This window comes from Passer domesticus, chromosome 16, assembly GCF_036417665.1.
Source record: "Passer domesticus isolate bPasDom1 chromosome 16, bPasDom1.hap1, whole genome shotgun sequence".
Lineage (NCBI taxonomy): Eukaryota > Metazoa > Chordata > Aves > Passeriformes > Passeridae > Passer > Passer domesticus.
In genome coordinates this window covers 591493-612161 of record NC_087489.1, presented here as the reverse complement: position 1 = coordinate 612161, position 20669 = coordinate 591493, and the positions used below count along the sequence as shown (strand labels likewise).

At 46.6% G+C, this 20669-nt stretch overlaps 1 protein-coding gene and 1 long non-coding RNA gene across 5 annotated transcripts in view; one reads left to right on the top strand and one right to left on the bottom strand.

The window, feature by feature from the left end:
- The window catches only part of RALGAPB (Ral GTPase activating protein non-catalytic subunit beta), a 61650-nt gene extending 51188 nt beyond the window's left edge, over positions 1–10462 (bottom strand). For all 4 annotated transcript variants that reach the window (XM_064391958.1, XM_064391960.1, XM_064391961.1 and 1 more), the window contains exons 1-3: positions 10325–10462; positions 4153–4365; positions 3312–3514 (exon numbers count right to left, since the gene is read on the bottom strand). In XM_064391958.1, coding sequence (XP_064248028.1) covers positions 3312–3514; positions 4153–4335 — 386 coding nt within the window. In that variant the 5' untranslated portion in view covers positions 4336–4365; positions 10325–10462. The remainder of the gene's footprint in view (positions 1–3311; positions 3515–4152; positions 4366–10324) is intronic.
- Positions 10463–12430: 1968 nt separating this feature from the next.
- LOC135282035 (uncharacterized) lies at positions 12431–16991 on the top strand. Its single transcript, XR_010348386.1, has 3 exons — positions 12431–12982; positions 15454–15564; positions 16217–16991. It is a non-coding gene; the product is annotated as an uncharacterized LOC135282035 (long non-coding RNA).
- Positions 16992–20669: the final 3678 nt, after the last annotated feature.

Below are 20669 nucleotides of genomic sequence, written 5' to 3'. Positions count from 1 at the left end.
GTGAAAGAGGAGATTACAAATTAGAGTGTACAGTAAGTAAGGCATATTTCAACCTACGCATCATTTCATTATCCCTCCTACCACCACTGAAGAGATGACCAAAAAAATCATAAAAATATTACCTTCCACTAGACTACTAAGTAGTATTACCAGATTCCTACCAAACATTTTCAATGTGATATAACCCACAAGTCATGTTGCATAGCAAGCAGCTCAAGAATGGGCTGGTCCACTAAATACCATCAGCTTTTAACTCAATAGCATAAATGTTGTACTACAGTACTGAAAATAAAGATTACAAAGAAAAGATAATGCCTTATGCAAAATTGCACACTACTAGCCACAGTTGAGGACCTCAGTGGGCTGCTTGATGCTAGTGCTAGATCATAACCTAGAGTCTCTTATTTTGAGTAAGTATTCTACAATAATCTGTTATTGTAGAATAACAAACTTTGGGATAAGTGAGCCCTGCTTTGCTTACAGCACTATTTTTTGCCTGAGCAACAACAGAGCAGATTGTTTCTGTCAAAAGGTATCCTTAATCGATATAGGCTTGAAGATTCCAAGGGTGCTTCAAGACTTGTCTCCCTAATAATTTAGGGAAACCATAAAAAAAACAGGGCTTATATGCAAGCTAACAGGATACTTCTGCACCAATCTTGTAAAGGCAACTCAAACATTCCTGTCCATCTAGGACTTTCTCTTGTCTACAAAGTGACCCAGTGGCAAGCACTGCTGGCACTATTTCTAGACTTCTAGATGTCTACAGACTGTGGCCTTTTGGCCATACTCCTTCAGAAGTACTGTTCCCATTATTTCATATGAGACTCATATGAAGCTATTACCAAAAAAAGTACTTTGGCAGTCACATGTTCCATGGTCTCTCAAGCAATTCCAGACATTTCCGTTGCAGAGGACCTGGATATCTGTACCTCATTCTCCTGGAGAGGCAATACAGCAGGAGAGAGTTCTCATATTTCTTTCCAACAGTGTTTGTGGCACTGAAACTTTATCTGACAGCAGTAACAACCACTACCGCTTAAGTCATCTTCAAGACTTCTTGGATATTCTGGGGTTACCAGGAATTGAAAGCCTGGGGGGTTGCCTGGTGACTATTCAAATATGTCAACAGTGTTGGTTTCTTCAGGGTGGACAGAAGGCTAGTGCAGGAGGGAAGGAGGCAAACACCCTCTCCCCCATCACTGCAGCAGATAGAGGAAAGCTACCTTGGCTCACTCAGCCTTCAGGGTTTTCTTTCTCAGCACCACACTACTTCAAGGACCATGCCTGTAAACATTTGATTCAGCTGAGCATTCAGACTAGAATAATCTATAAGCACCTGCTCTGTATGGGTGTACACAAGCTCCTGAGATGCCATTTACACTGAATTGCCCACTTCAGGCTGCTGTGTTTCGCACCTCACCTATATGTCACCATCTGAGTCTGATGCCTTGACAACTCTGGCCACCACTTTAAAGGCAGCCAAACCAACAGCTACATCACTTCCAGAGAACCAGGATGAGGAAGGAAGCTATTTTAATCACAACCTTCCATAGGGCATAAGCTTATAATAAAGATTTAATATCTTCAACACAAGAACAGATTTTTCCAGGAGACAGTTCAACACAGGTTGCTGTAACACCTCCTGGATAAGTATTCTACATGAGTCCATCATCATCAGCAACCTGCACCAATTGGGTAAACCCAGAAATCATTCTCCTCTTTCCCACCACAGACATCTAAGCCTGAATCTTTGCTTTTATTCAAGGCAGGGGTGCGCAACTCAGTTCTGTATTCCATTTGCAGTATAGAAATCTCTCATGTTGCTGGAGTGAATTCTGAACATAGCACCCTGGAGGACAAAACTTAAAAAGAGAGAAGGGACTTGAATATCAAGTGTTGACAGCAGCAGCCATAAAAAATCAGCACTTAAGATACATCTCAGAGGCTCTTGAAAGAAAAACTTACAGAAAAGCTGTACTACAGTATAGCTAATGATTTTTCAGCCTTCCCTGTCTCTAGGTAGACTATCACGCATAGTCTACCAGCCTACATCAAGGTCCAACAATGATTCTGGGAGAAAAGGGTGAAGTCAAAGCTTGTGCCAACAGCATGAAAGAAACTGTACTGCTGAGCTAGCTGCTACTAGGGCCATCAGCATGAGAGCAATCAAGGGATCACAGAAACAACTATTTAATGGACTAATGAAGAATTTCTTCTCTGCTGTGCCAAGGGAATAAAGGATCCCAGACAGCAGACTGTATTCTGCACTTATTAAAGCTCAGAGACAACTTCCTGCCACAGTCTAATCCAGAAGCTTGCTTTCCTCAGACTTGTGTCATTGCCTTGACCATCCTTTAATGGGAATTAAAATGCAATTTCACTACAAGTTAAGAGCAACGGAAGCCAAGAGTAGGTGGTAGACTTCAAAAAAGTTTTTCAGAGAAAACTCCTCTGAATTTGCACAAGTTATTATTCAAAGTCCTTTATAAACAAAGCCTTTTCTAAAGTGACCCAAGTGCAGCTGAGCACTTTGAAGGCCACCTGCAGTGACACATATTTAATATTGATAAAAGCAGATGATCTGATATTTACAGACATATACTAAACATTGATCTGAAGTTAAGTACCTTTTCAGGGGACGCTATTCAATCTTACTTATCCAGTACGTATGTCTAACAGTAGCAGGTAAACTTACCATAAACTATAAATAAGGTAATGATGTTTGTGCACTCTGAAAACATAGCTGTGTACAAGACCTAGAAACATGTCTATCTCAACACCATCACCCAAGGATGTCAGGCAGCAGGAACTCCACCACCAGCTTCTTTCAAAACTACCAGAGAACAACAGTCAGCATAACCATGCACATTTAACAGGCAGCAAGATGCAGGCACAGAGCAGTCACAGCAAGATCCTTAGTACATCACAAACATAGTGAAATCTTGACTAACAAGGGCTGGGCATGATGTTCTCTTAGTTCATCTCAGTTTTACACAATGAAAAACACATTGGTCACACAGTGATGCACTTCTGCTTTTCCCCTTACCCTCCAGTCATCCAAGAGAGATAAGTCTTGAACCTCCTGGGACAGTACACATTCAAGTATATGAGCTACGTGTGATTCTAATTACCTAACCACAGCAGCAAAACCTCAATTTGCTACTGCAAAATTACAAAAGACATTTGAAGAAACACCTTCCTCCTAAGCATGCAGCAGTAGCAGTCTTATTTTACTCAAGAGCCTCCACACCTCATGAGTCCTCTGACAGGTTACCTGCTGAAAATAGCTTGGAATCCCTAACACTCACCTTGGTACAAAGAGATTTTGGAGATGTTTGAGAATGCTTTGAACATAAAGGTTTGGTTCCTTAATAACAGGTAAAGGAATAGAGTCCTTAGGTAACACAAGAGCCATAATCCAATCTGTGTACACATCCACACAGTATTTCACAGTATCGCCGTCCAAAGGGAGGGTCAGTCCATAACAAACCACCTCCATAGTCCATTTTACCTAACAAACACAAAGCAAAAGTTATTAAAAATAAATATTGGTAAGTAAGTACTGGTAAGGCCACATTAGTTCTAACTGAAAAAAAAATAAAGCAACAGTAATTATGTTGTATGGGCAATTCTGTTTAACATATCCTGTAAGAAAACACCAAGCCATTAACTCATGTATCATGATATTATGAAGAATATGAATAAATGGCAAATCACTCTCTAAATCCTGAATCTCCTAAATCTCAACTGTAGAGAGAACTCTTCAGAACACACAAAAGCTGCTAGTGAAACATTTTCAAATTCTAACAAATACTTGTTCTATACAAAGACTTTTTTTTGAAGTCACATACTGTTGCTTCAAAACTGAAGACAAGTCCATGGGTTTGTTTTGAGTTTTTTGTTGGTTTTCTTTAGCCTGAATTTCCTGGTATAGTAGCTCAGGCAAACATTTACTATTAAGTCATGAAGTACACTGTTGCTATGATCTAGTTGCTAATAAAAACCCTATGGAGATCACTAAACTAAAAATGTAACACACTTCACAAAATTTGGGACAATAAAGAGAGAAAAATAAAAGAGGCCATAGAAAACTATTAAACTGTCACTCCGACATGAAAGAAACTATCATCGCCAAGGAAAGGCACTTACTTCTTTGTCTGTTTTTAGTAAACTCTCACTTCCAACAGATGATGTAATTAAAGCTTGTCCAAGAGGACGCACCACTGCATTTGCCACTTCTCTCCCCACATTCTCAGGATAGCTGTGAAGTACACTGGTATTCCCCTGATCATTTTGAATGACAAGATGCAAGGATCTCCACTCTGAGTACATAGTGCCTCTATGCTACAATCCAAACAACACCTGAGGGGCAAGGAAGAAAAGAGACAATTAGTTTACAGGTCTATGACATGAGTTAGCAAAACTGAGGCTGTGTATCACAATCCAGACCCTTGTAAATTCAAAATGCACATATACATTTCATACATTTGACAATCCAGAAGAGATTCCAACAGTTGTTCTTCAACCTTAGTATGTTTTTTACAAAGACAAGCTTTAACACAGGTTGATTACAGAGATTACAGCAAGTTTAGGTTCAGGACTATATGCCCATTTTAGACACTTAAACCTAATAAGTGACTTCACCTCACACTTCTGCTTGCACTATCTTGGCAGGAAAGATGCTCCCATTTACACATTTTTAGGTAAGCAGAAAACAGTTCTACAAGTATTCTGCTCATGAAGCAATAGCTGCAATTCACCCCGTTCCCTTTTTTACCTCAACAGCAGTTAAAAAGAGACACCAGGAAACTTCCAGGAAAACCTGAGTTATCTGAGAAGAAAAAATTCAGCCTCTTTTATATTCATAAGGTATTTCTACAGCAGGCACTACTCAAAATTGGTAGCTGAAAAATGCAATTCAATGATAATGAAGAGTGCCCTTTATTTGCAGGGCAGGGAGCCAGGCCAGAACCCCCTGCCCTGGGAACAGGCAGGGTGAGGCAGCACCAGACATGGGACTGCTCTGGGCAGCTCAGAGACACCCACCACGCATAGCCAATTTTGATCCACACAAGAAACACATGCAGAGATCTGATCTAACTGAGATGAGAAACATCTGTGCCAACACAACAGAGCAGTGAGGACCCAAGGCCAGAGGGGTGGCAGGAACATCCCTCAGACACCAGAGTGCTTTGTACAGGCTCACAACAACATTAAACTGCTCTCAAGCAGGTGGTACCACAGCAGCCTGAGCCACCAGAACTGTGACTGCGTCATCTCCTTTTCCTGCTCTCCCAGCAGAATCAACAGCTTTTTATCCATTATCTGAGTCAGGTGACCACAAGAACAAGGAAAACAGGGCTGGCACAGGAGAAAAGCAAGGAGTTTTCAAGAGACACAGCTCAGAGAAGCTCAAGCTGTCACGCATGGCACTCCAAGATCCGTTTGCCAACTACACTTACCTGGTACAATTTGAAAGCCAGTTAGTTATACAGGGAATATTTTGAACACTTCCCTTAGACATTCATTGGCCCAAAACCAAACAAGAAGCCAGGACCGGAAATACACATTCCCAGTGAAAAGCCTATTTAAACAATCTGCCTATTTAGCTGACTCCCCAAATGTTTATACCCAAAACCTCTGCAAAAAACCTGATGATTCCCTTCAAGGGAGACAGAAAAGCGAGGCAGCAAGATCTTGTCTTTCAAACTACATCCTTTGTGGTTTGAAACAGCAACCACATGTGCTTTTCTGATAGTGAGTTAACCAGAGCAGCAGCAGCCTGCAGGATGTACAATTCCTACATTCTTCTGGAACCTTCCCTCCTCTTGGGACTGAGGCAGGGAGAATGCTCACGTCACTGTGGACAAAACTCTTGGACTTAGAGAAAAAATTACAATTCCAAGACACAGAAAAGTCATGCACACACACAAACACCACCAAAATCAAACCAAACCAAAAACCCAAACAAAAAAACCTTCAAATACAAAACACCAAACAAAACCTACAAAATCCCAGTCCTCAGCGATAGCTTTGATCACTGCTTAGCTCCACTATCTAGGTTTCCATACTGGTATCTTTTCCTTCCATATCCTATAGCCATAGACATGCTTCATCTTCCCCCTTCCCTCCTACCTGACCACCATCTTAGTCTCCAGTGTGTGTTTGGAGTCAAAGCAGAAGGGACAGAAGTGAGATATAATCCACTTTCCAAGTCTTCCCCCTCCTTTCTCATTCCCACAGCACTTTGCCTCTATCCCCAGAGCAGTCCCTACCCCCTATCCTACAAGGGAAGAAGGGAAGCACTCTCCATTCCTCTCCTGCAACACAAATTCATTAGAAGCATGTAACCCTGTAACAGCATTTGAGGAACACTGGTTTAAATAAGCTGATTTGAACTGATAAAACAGCATGTCTTTTCCATGCCTGCCCTCCAGCTGGCAGTAAACGGCTCATGGCAGGAGCTTATCAATGTGTGATAAGCACAGCACACTCACTGTGGCTGCCCTCACCCCAGAGCAGGGTGCCCAGGTGTGTGGAAGTGCTGTACCATACAAGCAAATGGCAGGCAATGCCTATGTGAGAGCCCTCTCATCTAGAAGAATCCTGCTGCATTTAGAAAACCTTAATTGCACTAAGGCAAGGGAACATGAGAACATAATCACCCACCCTCATGCAGCTCCCTGCCCCAGCGACCCTTTCCACACTTCTGCACTTTTAACAGATACAGGATATATACAATATGCCATGCTGAAGAGGTTTAGCAACAAGACAACAAAACATCCCATACCACGCACTCCCATCCTGCTGCCTGACATTCGTATATAAATTTAATCATCAGCCTGTATCTTGTTAATATTTGAGGCTTCCTTTTGTCTTCCTGTAAAAGAACCCTTCTGTTAATTTTAGCAATACACAGGGAATAGCGAAAGAAGTAATTGATTCAGATCCAAAATCCTTATGAGGGGGATTTATCAGGGTATCGATCTATTGTCCTCCTTATATTTAGCAGTTAAAAGTTTTTATTTGGAAGGACTAGAAGCTACTTTTTATCTAAGACTCCAGTTCAACTGCTACTTGAACTGGAGACAGCTGCAACCTGTTATGATTGGAGTATCTCTAAATGTATCTAGTATGCAGCTTCTCCTAACTGGACAGGAATCAAAAAAGGCTGGAAAATCTCCACACAATGATATCCAAAACAATGTTCCTCACAGATTCCACACACTGATCAACAGCTTCCTAATTTGCCTCAGACAAAGAGCATCTAATGCTGTACAGCAGCAGGACTCCCTCACTTCCAAGATGCTGTATTTATCAGTAACTATTGAAACACCAACAACATACTGAAGACCAAGAAAGCAACTGCCACATCACACCTGATTTTGACTTCTGTTTTTGCAATGCTTCTGCATTTCAGAAGCACCCTCACTTGCCCAGCTAACATTTCCCAAGTTTCATGAAGCTGAATATCAGCACTTCACATACACATGTCTTATTGGGGCTCAAATCACTAAAGACTCTCAGAAAACTGATTAAGAGGAGGGGTGAGTAGAATAATAAATAAACCTCTGTTGTTCACGAAGCAGTTTTACACACTCTTGTATGCGATATGTTCACTGTATGTTCCTGGAGGCTGCACTAAATAAAACATCCTCACACTCTCACAGACAAACCTGGAAAGAAATCACCAGCAATAAAACTAGCAAATGCAAGGAGACATTCATTTACTATGAAACCTAGCATTAATTCCAATATTCCATAGTGTGGTAAATAATCTGGATTTCAATGTATTTCCTCCCAATGGGTTTCAACCTAGGAACTTCAGTTGTTATCACCATATAAACCACAGAATCTGGATGTCTCAGCATTGAAGACCCAAGATCCTCAGTTCTCAAACACTGCAGAAGCCAGTGAGCACAAAAGAATAATGAGTCCATAAAACTCAAGAAATAAAGTTCTATTTCCAGTTTCCAAAGACTTAGTATGAACAGCTGCAGCCAACATATTTAAACTCCTGGATCACTAAAGTTAGACAGTGAGAACTAAACAGTGCCACATTCTGCAGTTACTGTGAAGGAATGTGCAGAAGGTCCAAGCCCAAAGTTGAGGTGTTTGGAGCACATGCAGGAGAGAGGTCAGGGAATCAATGCTCATGTACAGAGCAGCTCCTCAGAAAATGTGCACTGAGTGAGGGAAGTGCTGGGGACAATCAGGAACATCTAGTCTTTTGTGTTCAGCAGCTTCAGATGTAAATTGAACTATTTTCTTATGATGCAAAAGAACTTCAAGCACAAAGACAAGCTGTCCCAAAACTGGATCCTTCTTGGCTTTTACTAGAACCAAAAAAGCAGAGCAGACACAATGGACAGTACAAGAGATGCAAAGACCATCAGCAGAGATATGCTCACGGAAGGCTGAAGGCCTACTTGAGCCTAAACCAGAGAAAAAACCACCTACATCAAAGTTCTGGGATATCAGATATGCTTTACTTCCCAGGAAAAAAAGAAAGTCCTCTGGTTTAACATGACCTCTGCTACCTAATAGTACTAACATCTGCTCTCCAGAGGAAACAATTCTTGCCAGAAAGCCATCCTGCCACAACCCACCTTCCCCCAAAGCACAAACCAGACATTTAGGAGCAATTTTTCTCAGTCGTGTGACATTCTGAGCATGAACAGCTGCTATATGCCCACTTGTCCCATTGCCCTCCAAGTTCATGTTGGAGAAGGTGAGTTAGATCTAGCTGAGACTAACTGCACCTCTGGTATTAAGCCCACCACACCTGAGGAAGCACAGCCCTCCTGGTAGCTCACCTCTGGAGCCACCTAACAGGTTAGCTCTGCCTAAGGCATACACTGTGTGTAAAGGACAACAGCCAGAGCACAGAGCAGGCAAAAAACAAAAATGAGAGAAGACTATCTGCAAGAAGGACCAGCAGAAAGTTGGCATTTTAAGTATTTTGTTAAAGAATTAAAAATATATGCATGTCAGGGTTACTATTAATTTTTTTAAGTCTATATTCAAGGCAAGAAGAGAAGAGGCAAACAAAAAAAACAAACTCCTGTCATCCTTTCCCAAGCCATTCAGCCACATCACTACCAAGGGTCAGAGAAGAGAATCACAGCTACCCTTGCCCTGAGAAGACAAATTTGTCAGATTTTATTGCATTGCTGCAGCAGAACTTAATACATGAATGCGCCACAGGGAAGGCTGGGTCTCAAACATGAAGTGCCATTTAAGCCACAGGATTCCGGTCTCACTATCTCCAGCACTTCCAGTTCATGGACCCCATCGCTTCCAGTTCCTGGGAACACTGCTGGACACAGCCTGGCCAAAGAAGGAGGCGGGGCACTTGCTCTAGAGAAGGTCACTGCCTGCAAGTTGCATACTGTTACATGTGAAGATGAGCAGAGCCATAGGAAAGCAAAAACAGTTTTGTATGTTTTGGTTATTATTCTGCTTTCAAGCATTATTACTCAGATATCAGTACTACTCTGCTTCTCACTGTCACTCTCATTTTTAACAGCAGGTTTAAGAAAATTAACTTCCAGGCAAGTCACCTGAGAATTTAGTAAGTTTTCAAACCCCTCATTTGTGCAAAAAACAATTTAATGAACTTGACCACAAAACAGTGAACTCGACTGAGAAAAATTTTTACTCAACGGTTTCTTTTACATCGGTACTTATTCATCGGTCCAGTTTCTCCTGAAGTCCCCAACTGCTCAAGCAGGAAGGACTCTGTGCAGGCACAGCCCCCTTAGTCCAGGGACAAGCCTTGCTACTGAGCCTGCCTGTCAAACAAAAAGGAGCTACTATCCACTGGGCCGGAGACCAAAGGAGACAGGGAAAACAGAATCCCTACAGACCCCAGGAGGCCTGAGCCAGGCACGCTCGGCACCAGCGGGCTGTTGGTCGGACTCTGCGGGGAAACAGCGACACAAACTTTTTCCTCCCTCCGGTCCAGCTCTCGCTCGCAGGTTCCACACGGGAGGAAGGGCGCGGGTGCCACCTCACGCTCCTCCCGAAGCGCGGTTCGACCCCCGGGCCGGAGCAGGGGCCGAGAGGGGCCCTGGGCCGAGGGGGGTCATCGAGAGTCGCTCCCGCCAGCCCTGCGGTGGCTCCGCGACACCAACCAGGCGCGAGGCGCTGGGGGAGCCCCTGGGACAGGCTCGCCCATCGCCCGCCCCGCTCGGGGCCCGCCGCAGCAGCGCAGAGGTCAGCGCGGTGGAGGCTCCGGGCGGCGCCCGCGCCATAGGCCCCGCGGGCGGCGAAGCGTGCCGAGCCCCACGGCGCCGTGGCGGGAAGCCTGGCCTCTTACCTGCGCCGAGAGCCCGGCAGACATGTCGGGGCGCGCCACTCCCTTAGGCCGCCGGCGCCACAGGGCCGCGGCCACACGGGACCGGGAACGCCGCTCGCCGCGCTCGGCCCGCACCCGCTTCCGGCAGCGCCACAAAGCGCACGGCGGGGCCCTGCGCTGCGCATGCACAAGCCCGCTACAGCGCGACTCCCCACCCCGGCACGCTACTCGAGTGCCGGCGGCACCGAATAAGTCGCAGGGACAGGCTGTGCGCATGCGTAGAGCGGCCGCCGCGGTGTTCTCACTCTTAAAGGGGCCGCGCACTCCGGCCCCGCCCGTGCCCCGCGGGTCCCGGAGGCTCCGCCATCTCACCGTTCCCCGGGCGCTGCGCCCGGCCCTGGGAAGGGCCTGCGCGGCGCACCGGGACTGACCGCCCCCGGGCCCTCGAGTGGAAGGAGCTGTTGCCGGGCCGCTCCAGCTCGAGCACCGTGGGCAGCGACCGGGAGCCGCCGGTGCCGTTCCGCTAGCTCCGCTGCCCCCGCGGGGTCTGCTGCTGTCCGGCCTAGCCGCGCCCTGCCCTCAGGCCCCGCTGCTGCTGCGCCTCGGCAGCCGCAGCTCAGCCTGGGAAGGGACAGAGACAGCACCAGCTCTGTTCCCACAAGCCGTGTCTCCCTCTTGCCGCGATCTTTATTCGCATCCCGCGTTCATTTGCTGCTCCCCTGGCCCACAGTATTGACCAGTCTGCGGGCGCTGATGGCACTTCACTACAGGTTACCTGGTTTCAAACAGTGTGGGCAGAGGTGAGGGGGGATTCTGCCCCTCTGCCCACTCAGGTGAGACCCCACCTGCAGAGCTGCCTCCAGCCCTGGGCACCCAACATCAGAAGGATTTGGAGCTGCTGGAGGGAGTCCAGAAGTCGCCGTGGAGATGGTCCCAAAGCTGGAGCCCCTCTGCTCTGGAGCCGGGCTGGGAGAACTGGGGGTGTTCACCTGGAGGAGAGGAGGCTCCAGGGAAACCTTGAAGTCCCTTCCAGTGCCTAAAGGGACTGCAGGAAAGCTGAAGTGGGACTTTGGGACAAGGGATGGAATGAGGGACAGGAGGGACAGGACAAGGTGGAATGGCTTCCTGCCAAAGAGCAGGGTTAGAATAGATTTCTTAAGTTTTTCTTTAGTATTTCTTTACTGTGAGGGTAGTAAAACAATTTTCCCAGAGAAGCTGTGGCAGCCCACCTGTGGAAATGTTCAAGACCAAATTGGACAGGACTTGGAGTAATCTTGTCTAGTGGAAACCGTCCCTGATTATTGCAGGGGGCTTGGAATAAAAGGCCTTTAAAAAGTCCTTTCCAACTACTTTCTTGTTCTGTGACACACAGCCAGTGGAGAAGGCAGCACAGGGCACTCTGCAGGGAGCAATGCCTTGCTCCCCAGCCCAGTGCTGTTTAGGGATGGTGCGAGGGCCTGGTGTCCCGAGAGCCCCTGGCCATGGGCCCCTTTCCCTCCCTCGCTGCTGCAGCTGCGGAGTGGCACCATCTGCCTGCCTGTGTCACCCTGGGGGCACGCTGTGTTCACCTGTGCAGTGTTCTCTGCTTTCTGCAGGCAGTCCAGCAGCTGCACTGCTGGTAAAGTCAGCCAGGACTCACAGATTTCTTATGGGCTGTTCCACAGGGGCCAGGTTTCCAGGTCATTTCTTCAGCATTTGCCTGTACTGTTTCATGTTCAGTGCAGCACTAAGATGTTAACCTAAACAAACAGGAGCCTGCAAAATAATTTTTAACCTCTTATATTGCTATCCATTGAAGGAACACCATATATCACAGTGCAAACTGTACTCCTGTTCCCCTTCCTCGCAGGAAGACTTCTAGTCTGCACATTCTCTGCGTGGAGGCTGCTGACAGCAAGTGATGCGAGTTTCATAATAAAGATTTGCCCAGTGCTTTTAATGTAAATCTTTTCCTCCTCTTTGTTCTGCCCCCAAGGGGAGAACAAGGCCCTTGCAGGACACATCCCTTCACAATACCATGAATCTTTGGTCCCTAATTAAAAAAAAAAAAAAAAAAAAAAAGAGAGAGAGATCTGAGGTAGTCAGGCTTCTGGGGGTGATAGAATGCAGAACAGATAGAGAAGACTGAGTGGAAAGGGTGTTTGTGTCTTGGTTCAAAAGACAGGTGTCTGCCAAGGAAGGTGGGAACCTCCCTTGGAAAGGAGAATATGACCCCCTTCCCTCCGAATTATTAGCACTTTGAAATTACAGGGCTTTCAGGCAGAGACATGAGAAAAGGAGCAGCAGTTCCTTACTAGCATGTGTGTGTAAGAAGGCAAACAAGCAGCAGCCCGGCAGCACCGAGGGCAGACGCAGAGCCCAGGGCGGCCTTCTCCCGGCCCAGCCCCTTCCCTGCGCTGCAGTTCCGCGCGCAGCCAGCAGGGGCGCTGCTGGCTCCCGGCCGGGCGGGGCGGGGCCATGATTCCCCCGCGGCTGCAGGGGGCGCTGTGGCGCAGCTCGGCCGCCCCTCTGCGCACGGCAATGGCGGCGCGCTGGGGCAGCGATGGAGAAGGGGCTTCCTCTGGAGCCTCAGGGACAGCCGGTCCCGCTGCACCTCCGGGTGCTGAAACGCACTGCAGCAGGAACCTTGGAAGCAGCTGGAACGGCAGAGGCGGGCACACCCAGGGTGACAAATAAAATGTAAGAGAAAATTCTGCAGCCGTGGCAGGGGCTGCAGGGCATCATGGCAGGCAGGGATGTGGGGCTACAGTGCAGTGAAAACTCGGAGCAGTGGCAGAAAGCAGCCTGGTTCCTGAACATGGCTGGGAGACCTTCCCTTGGAGAAGGAAAGCGCTCGGGGTCCCAGGGCTTCCCCTGAGGCACTGGAGCAGACAGTGACGGTTCTTTTTTAGTGAGTGTGAAAAACACCAATTACTTGTTTTTAAAATTTTAAAAGTTTAATCAGAATAAAATGGTTATAAAATAGTAATATAATTAGAGTAATAAAAATTTTAATAATTAGAGGTTAGGACAATATGAGACAGTGACTTACAGACAGTCCAGGTACCTCTTTCTGGGCAAAATAAGCCCAAAAAGGGACACACGTGAAAAGAGGATTAACCCTTAAAAACAATAGCCTGTTGCATATTCCTATACCTCATACATGATGCATAAATTCTATTCAAACAAAGGATTTTGTAAGGTCAGTGTAAACTTCTTCTTCTTAATCCTAACAGCATCTTCAGGGCTGAGAGAGGCTGGAAGAAGTTAGTTTCTTCTGATAATGGAGCAATAAACTCTCTTTCTCTGAAAGATTTAGGTGTCCTGTGGCTGCTATCTGGTGCAAATATCTCATTCCTTTCTTTAAAAAAATATCCCAAATACAAAATTTCTATTTTAACGTTATGTTATAACCCAAAAATTTTTAAAGTAGTGTGTATTTAACACACTACTTAAAAAAATTAATACAGCATAACTTTCTAACATAACACATGTAATATTCATTTTAATATTTGCGAAAAGCCAATCATAAAATATGCATTTTTCGCAGTGAGGTAGGGTGTTAACAAAGTCTCAGTGCAACGGCCACTCCCACAAGCAGAGCTTCACTCATGGTAGGAGAAGACAGCAGGAAATGGAGCCTCACAGTGGTGGTGAATTCTCCCCACAGCAACCACAGCCTGTCTCCCCTCTGACGCTGAGACCAAGAGAGAGCCAGGAGCTGTGCCCAGCCCCTTTCCCCTGCCCAAATCTCACGGTATCTCTGCCCACCCGAAAGAAACCCCTCAGTTAAGAGAGTAGCCAGACCTACCTTTCCCCTGTGTTATGGATATGATGGTAATTCGTGCTGATAGAATATGGATATAAGAATAAAATATAAATCTTTAAAATCACACCAGCGAGGGAAAAGGGGATGGCTTCACAGGGTGGTGAAACTGGCTGGCAGCCGAGGAGGAGGTGTGTCATTAACACATGAAGTGAGCCTCGCCTGCACAGCAGATGGGCAATCTCACTGGTGTGAACAGGAGAACACCCAGCGATGGTGCCCACGAAGATGTACACCTCAGACAGACGGGACCATCAAGGGCACACATCTGAATGTGGGATTCCAGGAACCAAGGAGCAGATACACATCAGTTCCCAGACAAGGTTTTGTCCAGCGCAGGACAGAGAATAGACACAGCATGAATATGAAGAACTCCAAGGAAGGACAAAGGGACTCTGCCACAGGCACGAAAAAGAGTATAAAAACCAGACTCTGCCAAGTGGCATTTATGAACAGAGGGGATTTGGTGTGATAGAGGCCAGATCTGAGTTCACCCAGCTCCGATCCCGGGGTCCATGCTGTCCTTGATTGTTGGCTGTTGGGACTGTATATTGGCCACAAATAAATTTACTTTTTATTTTTATTTAAATTGGCTGGATCAATTTTTACCTATAACACCCTGCATCATGGCAATTTCTTTTTCTCTCCTAAGTACCAGTCAGTTTTGTCTCCTAGCAACATATGGGAAAAAATTCCCTGAGAGAAAGAAAACAAAAGGAGCAATCCTGACCTCCAACAATTTGTTACACAAGAGAGTCTGAGCCAACAGCCACATGTGCAGAGGTGAAGCTGCAAACCTGGCTCATGGACACCCATTCCCCAAATCACAGTCTACATCTTCCTCTCGGCCCCTTACCTGCTAGATGAGACAAGCAAAAACTCCTTCCAACCTCATACATTTTGCTTGACAGCGCCAGAGCAAGGGAAGCTGAAGTTCACCTATAGCAGCCCATGGAGAGCCACCTTTCCCTGTGTGTGACTGTGTGTGACTTCAAAACCACTGAGAGTGGCCTCAGGGCTGCCAGCTGCAGCTGTGCTGCTTCCCAGCTCTCTGCAGTTCACCCTGTGTGGGTCCTCCATGAAAGGAATGAGAAGGAGGTATTTTTACAAACAAACTGTGTGCCTGATAGTAGGTAAGGCTAGATACAGAGAGGTGAAAGAAGCAATGGGGAGAACCATAAATTCCACAGGAATTGCACTAATTGACACAGACTGTTACTCACCCAAGACTGTGCTACATCTCTGGATTTAGAGAGAAAGAACAGAGACACAAGGAAAAAGAAAAAAAAAAGGGGGGGGGGGGGGCATGTCACCATGATATTTAGATGAAAAATCTTTTTGCTAGGATTTTCTCCTGAGAAGCCTCAGAAAAGAAATGTAAACAATCACCTATCGGATTGCTTTGTAATGTGGTCTGGAGATGGTTTACCAACAGATGCATCTTTGATTATCTCATGTGAGTTGTTTTTACTTAATGACCAATCACAGCCAGCTGTATCAGACTCTCTATGGGTCTGCCACGAGTTTTTATTATTCATTCCTTTCCTAGCCTTCTGATTAAATCCTTCTTCTATTCTTTTTAGTATAGCTTTAGTATAGCATTTTTAATATAATATAATACCATAATATAACAAACAAGCCTTTTAAGAAATATGAAATCAGATTAATCTCTTCCCTCGTCCTGGAACCTGCAAACACATCGATATTGGGGGAGGGGGGAGTGGTTTACATTCAAAATGGGTATTAAGCATTTTGGGAAGTCTGTACTTCTCAAGTACCTCAGCCAATGGGGAAAGAGAGGGGAAATGTGGCCAGGAAATTAGTATAAAAAGGAGGCTGCATCCTCCAAAAATTTTGAGAGCCCTCATGGGGAATGCTCCATGGCCGCTCCCTTTATTCAAATAAAGTAAAAGGACTCTTCTGTCTCCATTTTGGACATAAACCTCTGGTGTTTGTAGATTAATTTTTCTGTTTTTCATCTATTATCAGAAGGCTCATAAAGCTTACAATTGCCATGTAACCTTTATTTATATATAAAAAAAGCTAAGATTACTGTCTTTTTCTTCCCTGTCTACTCATGGTTCTCTCTTCAAACCAAACTGCACCAGGACTGCTCGTGGAACAAAATGGAAGATCCCCATTCACAGCAACCACATGGATCCTGATATGAGAAACTACGCTTACTTTTAAAATTTCAAAGGTTTATTAAACCTTAACAAAAATACAGAATACAGAATGTTAGAAATGAATAATGTGATGGTTGGCTCTCACAATTAAGAGATGGATATTATGTGTATGTTAAGAAAAGTTTTGTAAATGTATAGTGAAGTTACTGTTATATGTCCTCCCATAGTCTTCTTTCCTGTCCCCCTTGTAATGGCCTTGGTAGTGAGGGCATTTGGGAGGGCTGGCTTCTTACCAGGAGGTGCAACATGACAACATGACCTGGCCTCCAATCAAGATGTAAGAAAGTAATCTGCTTTAATTGATGGCAGAGAAAGAGTTAATTGACAAAATATTTGGAGGCACTAAGAGTATAAAAGACAGAGCATCCATTTTGAAAACAAGCACGTGGCTGCTAGTTACGGAGACTCCCAGCACTGTAATTTTTCCTTATTCAGTCCTTTGTTGTATTTTTTGTTAAGGTTTAATAAACCTTTGACATTTTAGAAGTGAGTGCCATTTCTCACATGAATAAGGAAAAATTACAGCGCTGGGAGCATGAAACTAAACTGCCATGTGCTTGTCCTTATCTCTGGAGCTAGGGTCATAATTCCACGAGGCTAGTTTCTTTCTCAGTGGGCAATGTGTGGGTACATCTATTGGTATCTCTTCACTTCTTCCTTCACCCATTGGGGATTCTCTACTGGCTCCCAATCCCATCCTGACAGTCAACTGCAGGCCCTCTCAACAAGGCCCACCTTCCCAATTAGCCGGAGGGAGGGAGGGAGGGAGGGAGGGAGGGAGGGAGGGAGGGAAGGAAAGAAGGAAGGAAGGAAGGAAGGAAGGAAGGAAGGAAGGAAGGAAGGAAGGAAGGAAGGAAGGAAGGAAGGAAGGAAGGAAGGAAGGAAGGAAGGAAGGAAGGAAGGAAGGAAGGAAGGAAGGAAGGAAGGAAGGAAGGAAGGAAGGAAGGAAGGAAGGAAGGAAGGAAGGAAGGAAGGAAGGAAGGAAGGAAGGAAGGAAGGAAGGAAGGAAGGAAGGAAGGAAGGAAGGAAGGAAGGAAGGAAGGAAGGAAGGAAGGAAGGACAAAGAAAGAAGAAGCTTTACCTTCTTGAAAAACAAAAGCAAATAGATAACCCCCTACAGCCCGGGGACACCTGTGCCACTGGGTCGGTTCTGCCGCTCCTCTCCCGCCTCGGCTTGGCGCCCTGGCACCCATGGCACACCAGCACAGGCAGCTGCCGAGCCACTCACGTGGTCCCCTGCTCGTGTGGCTTTATGCTAACAGGTTGTGGGGAAGCCTCCGAGTCTCAGTGCCCCAATCCCCCATTCCCAGTGTTATGGGTAAAAATTGATGAAGCCAATTTAATAATCAAATTTAAAAATAGAATTTATTTTGCGACCGATATACAGTCTTGACAGCCACAATCAAAGGGACAGCATCAACCCCAGGTTCTGCGCTGGGTGAACACTGGTCTGATCCCTATCGCACTGGACCCCCTCTGTTCACAAAGGCTCTCCCTGTCTGGGTAGTTTTTATGCAGTTTATTCTGCCTGAGGCAGAGTGTCTTTTCTTCTTTTCATGGCTTCACATATTCATGCAGTTTCTTTTCTCTGTGTTGAGCTGAACAAAACCATGTCCAGGAAGCAATTGAGCAATTGAACTCAATCATTGAGTTACTGGAACCCGGCTTTGAGATGTGTGCTCCTGATGGCTCTGGCTATCTGATTGGAGATTTTGGGGTGCTCAAGAACACCTGGGGGTGCCAGGTTGAGGGTTATCGAATTTAGGGGATGTTTGACTGTGCTTGTGTTAGTGGCAGGGTCTCAGAAATCGCGTCAGGAGGCCATGTGGGTAGCAGCAAGCTGGGACCTGGCACAGTAACCCCCAACACTCACTGGCCCAGAGGAAGCAGCAGTGGCGCTGCCGAAGGTCAGAGACAGGCTCAGTTGTGCAGGGTCTCGGAGGCCTGAGGCGGGAACGTCTGTGGGTGATGGCCAGCGGGGACCTGGCACAGCAGCTCTTGGTGCCTACTAACTCACCAGGGACAGAGGCGATGGCGGCGGTGCTAGGCGAAGTTCGTGCGTGGTGCCGCTGAAGACTGGGGGCTGACCCAGTGGCAGAAAAGCTGTCGCTCGGAGGGGCCTGCAGGGTTTCCCAAGTGGGAACTATGGACCGGTGTTTCCCAAGAGGAGAAATGCCAGCGAGACCTGGTCCATTTGAGTGGCAGCCAGTGGGGACACAGCACAGTAACTTCCAGTTTTCACCAACCCACTCTGAGGGTCAGGTTGTCCAAGGGTCTTATAAACCACAGGGTTCGCTAGCTCAGTGGTGGCGGCACGACCGCCAGAGGTGTCAGGAGCTAGCTTGGATATGCTGGGGTCTCAGACAGTGCAGAGCTCGCTGGCTTGGCGGCAGCAGTGCTGCCACTGGGGTCAGGAGGTGGCTTGGTTGTACCAGAGCCTCAGAAACTGCGGAGGTTGGTGGTGCAGGGGCTTCTCAGCAACTCACCAGCATAAAGCCGAGCAGATGCAGGGAGGGCGTACTCGGCCATACTGGCTTCTCTACGGCATCCAGCAGCATAAAGCCATGGGATCGGGGCACTGAAGCCCAGGACTGTTGTCCCTGGCACTGCCACCTTGGTAGGGAAGGGGAGGTGGCTTGGGGATGCAGGGAACAGTTGTATGTGGATGTGGACAACTGGTGATTGGTGCCTCTTAGCAGGGATCCCAGTGCTGTGAGCTCACCTGTACAGGGCTACCCATGGCAACCTGGGTGTGCCAGGAGCAGTGGCACCCAGCAGGGCTGGCCCAGGAGCGACAGACTGCAGAGACTTCTCTTAAGTGTCTGCCAGTGTGGAGCCGCATGAGCTCAGGGGACCATGTGGTCAGGTTGGCGGTTGCTTGCCCTGGTGTGCTGGTATAATATGTGATTTAGGTCATTTGTGCTTATGTAGAATATGATGAGAATATATGTTATAGTGTGTTATAGGCAAAAATAAAAATAGATCCAATCGTAAAATAAATAAAAATGAAAAATTTATTCGCGACCATATTACAGTCCCGACAGCCACCAATCAAAAATGACAGCACAGACCCTGGGGTACAGGCTGGGTGAACGCAGATTCGGCCTCTATCGCACTGAATCCCCCTCTGTCCACTCTTGCTGCTCTTCAGGGACAGTTCTTATACTCTTGTTCTTGCCCGCGGCTGAGTCCCTTTGTCTCCTTTCAAAGTTCATCATATTCATGTTGGTTTGTTTCTTCACTCAAAGCTGGACAAAACACCGTCCGGGAAGAGATTGATGTTCCTCTTCTGATTCCCGGAATCCTGTATTCAGGTGGAAAGTGTTGATGGCCCTGTTTATCTCAGATGTGTATCCTCATGGTCCATCATCACCAGGTGTCCTCGGGTACGTGCCACCGTGAACGACCATCTCCTGTGCAGCCGAGTTTTCCTTTGTATGTTAATGCCATGTTCCACCCTTGTCAGCCAGCCGTGGTTTTCGCCATTCTAGGATTAAACCTTGGTCCCCCCTTAATAACATGTTTGATACATATATCTATATTTCATAGGCACGGATTTCTACCATATCCCTAACATAGTGTTTGGAAGAAATACTCGAAAGCATTTTTAAATCCACATGCGGGAGCTGAGGGATTGCCTCATACACGGAGACTGCAGCATGCCATTGCAAAACTGCAGCTGGCAGCAGGGAGAAAGATCTAATTAGCAAACGAATGGGCATAGCACCCTTCTCCAGGATGGTCCAGGAAACACCCTGCGCTCCCATTGGCCTGACGACCAACTCCTCCCCTGTTTCCTCCCCTCCTTATAACCCTTGCGAGCCCCATCTCGGGGTCTTCAGCTGGTTGGCTCTCCTGCGGTGAGGTCCCTTTTGAAGAATCAATAAAGATGGATTGCTGCCCCCAGCTGGAGTCTGCTGTCCTTACTTCTGCTGCTGCTGCTGCCCGGTATCTCCTTCTGCGAAGGCGAAAGCCTTAACTGCCCTCCCGGCCGTGAGGAGTGGGAGAGTGTCCCCCTGCTGCTGGTTGTGACAGTGTGGGACTGTCCTGAAAGGATGTGTGAATGGACATGGCTTCACAAAGCAATGTGGTTACCATTGTTGAAGGATCAGGAACTACTGGCTGTGATATAGCCACCCATTCATTCATTGCTCGCAAGTTTTGGACAAATATATAAACTATTTTTCCATCCAAGCCTAGACTAGGGTTTTGACAGGCAAGGTTGGAGTATTACAGGGATAGTCATGGGGAATTCCAGGAAAAGACCACACGTGTTGGGAGAAAAAAGGCCAGGGAATTAGAAAACTGGGGTTGGTATTGGGTGGCAGTTCCCTTTCCCCACAGCTGTACCCACCAGAGCTTAAAACTGCTCATA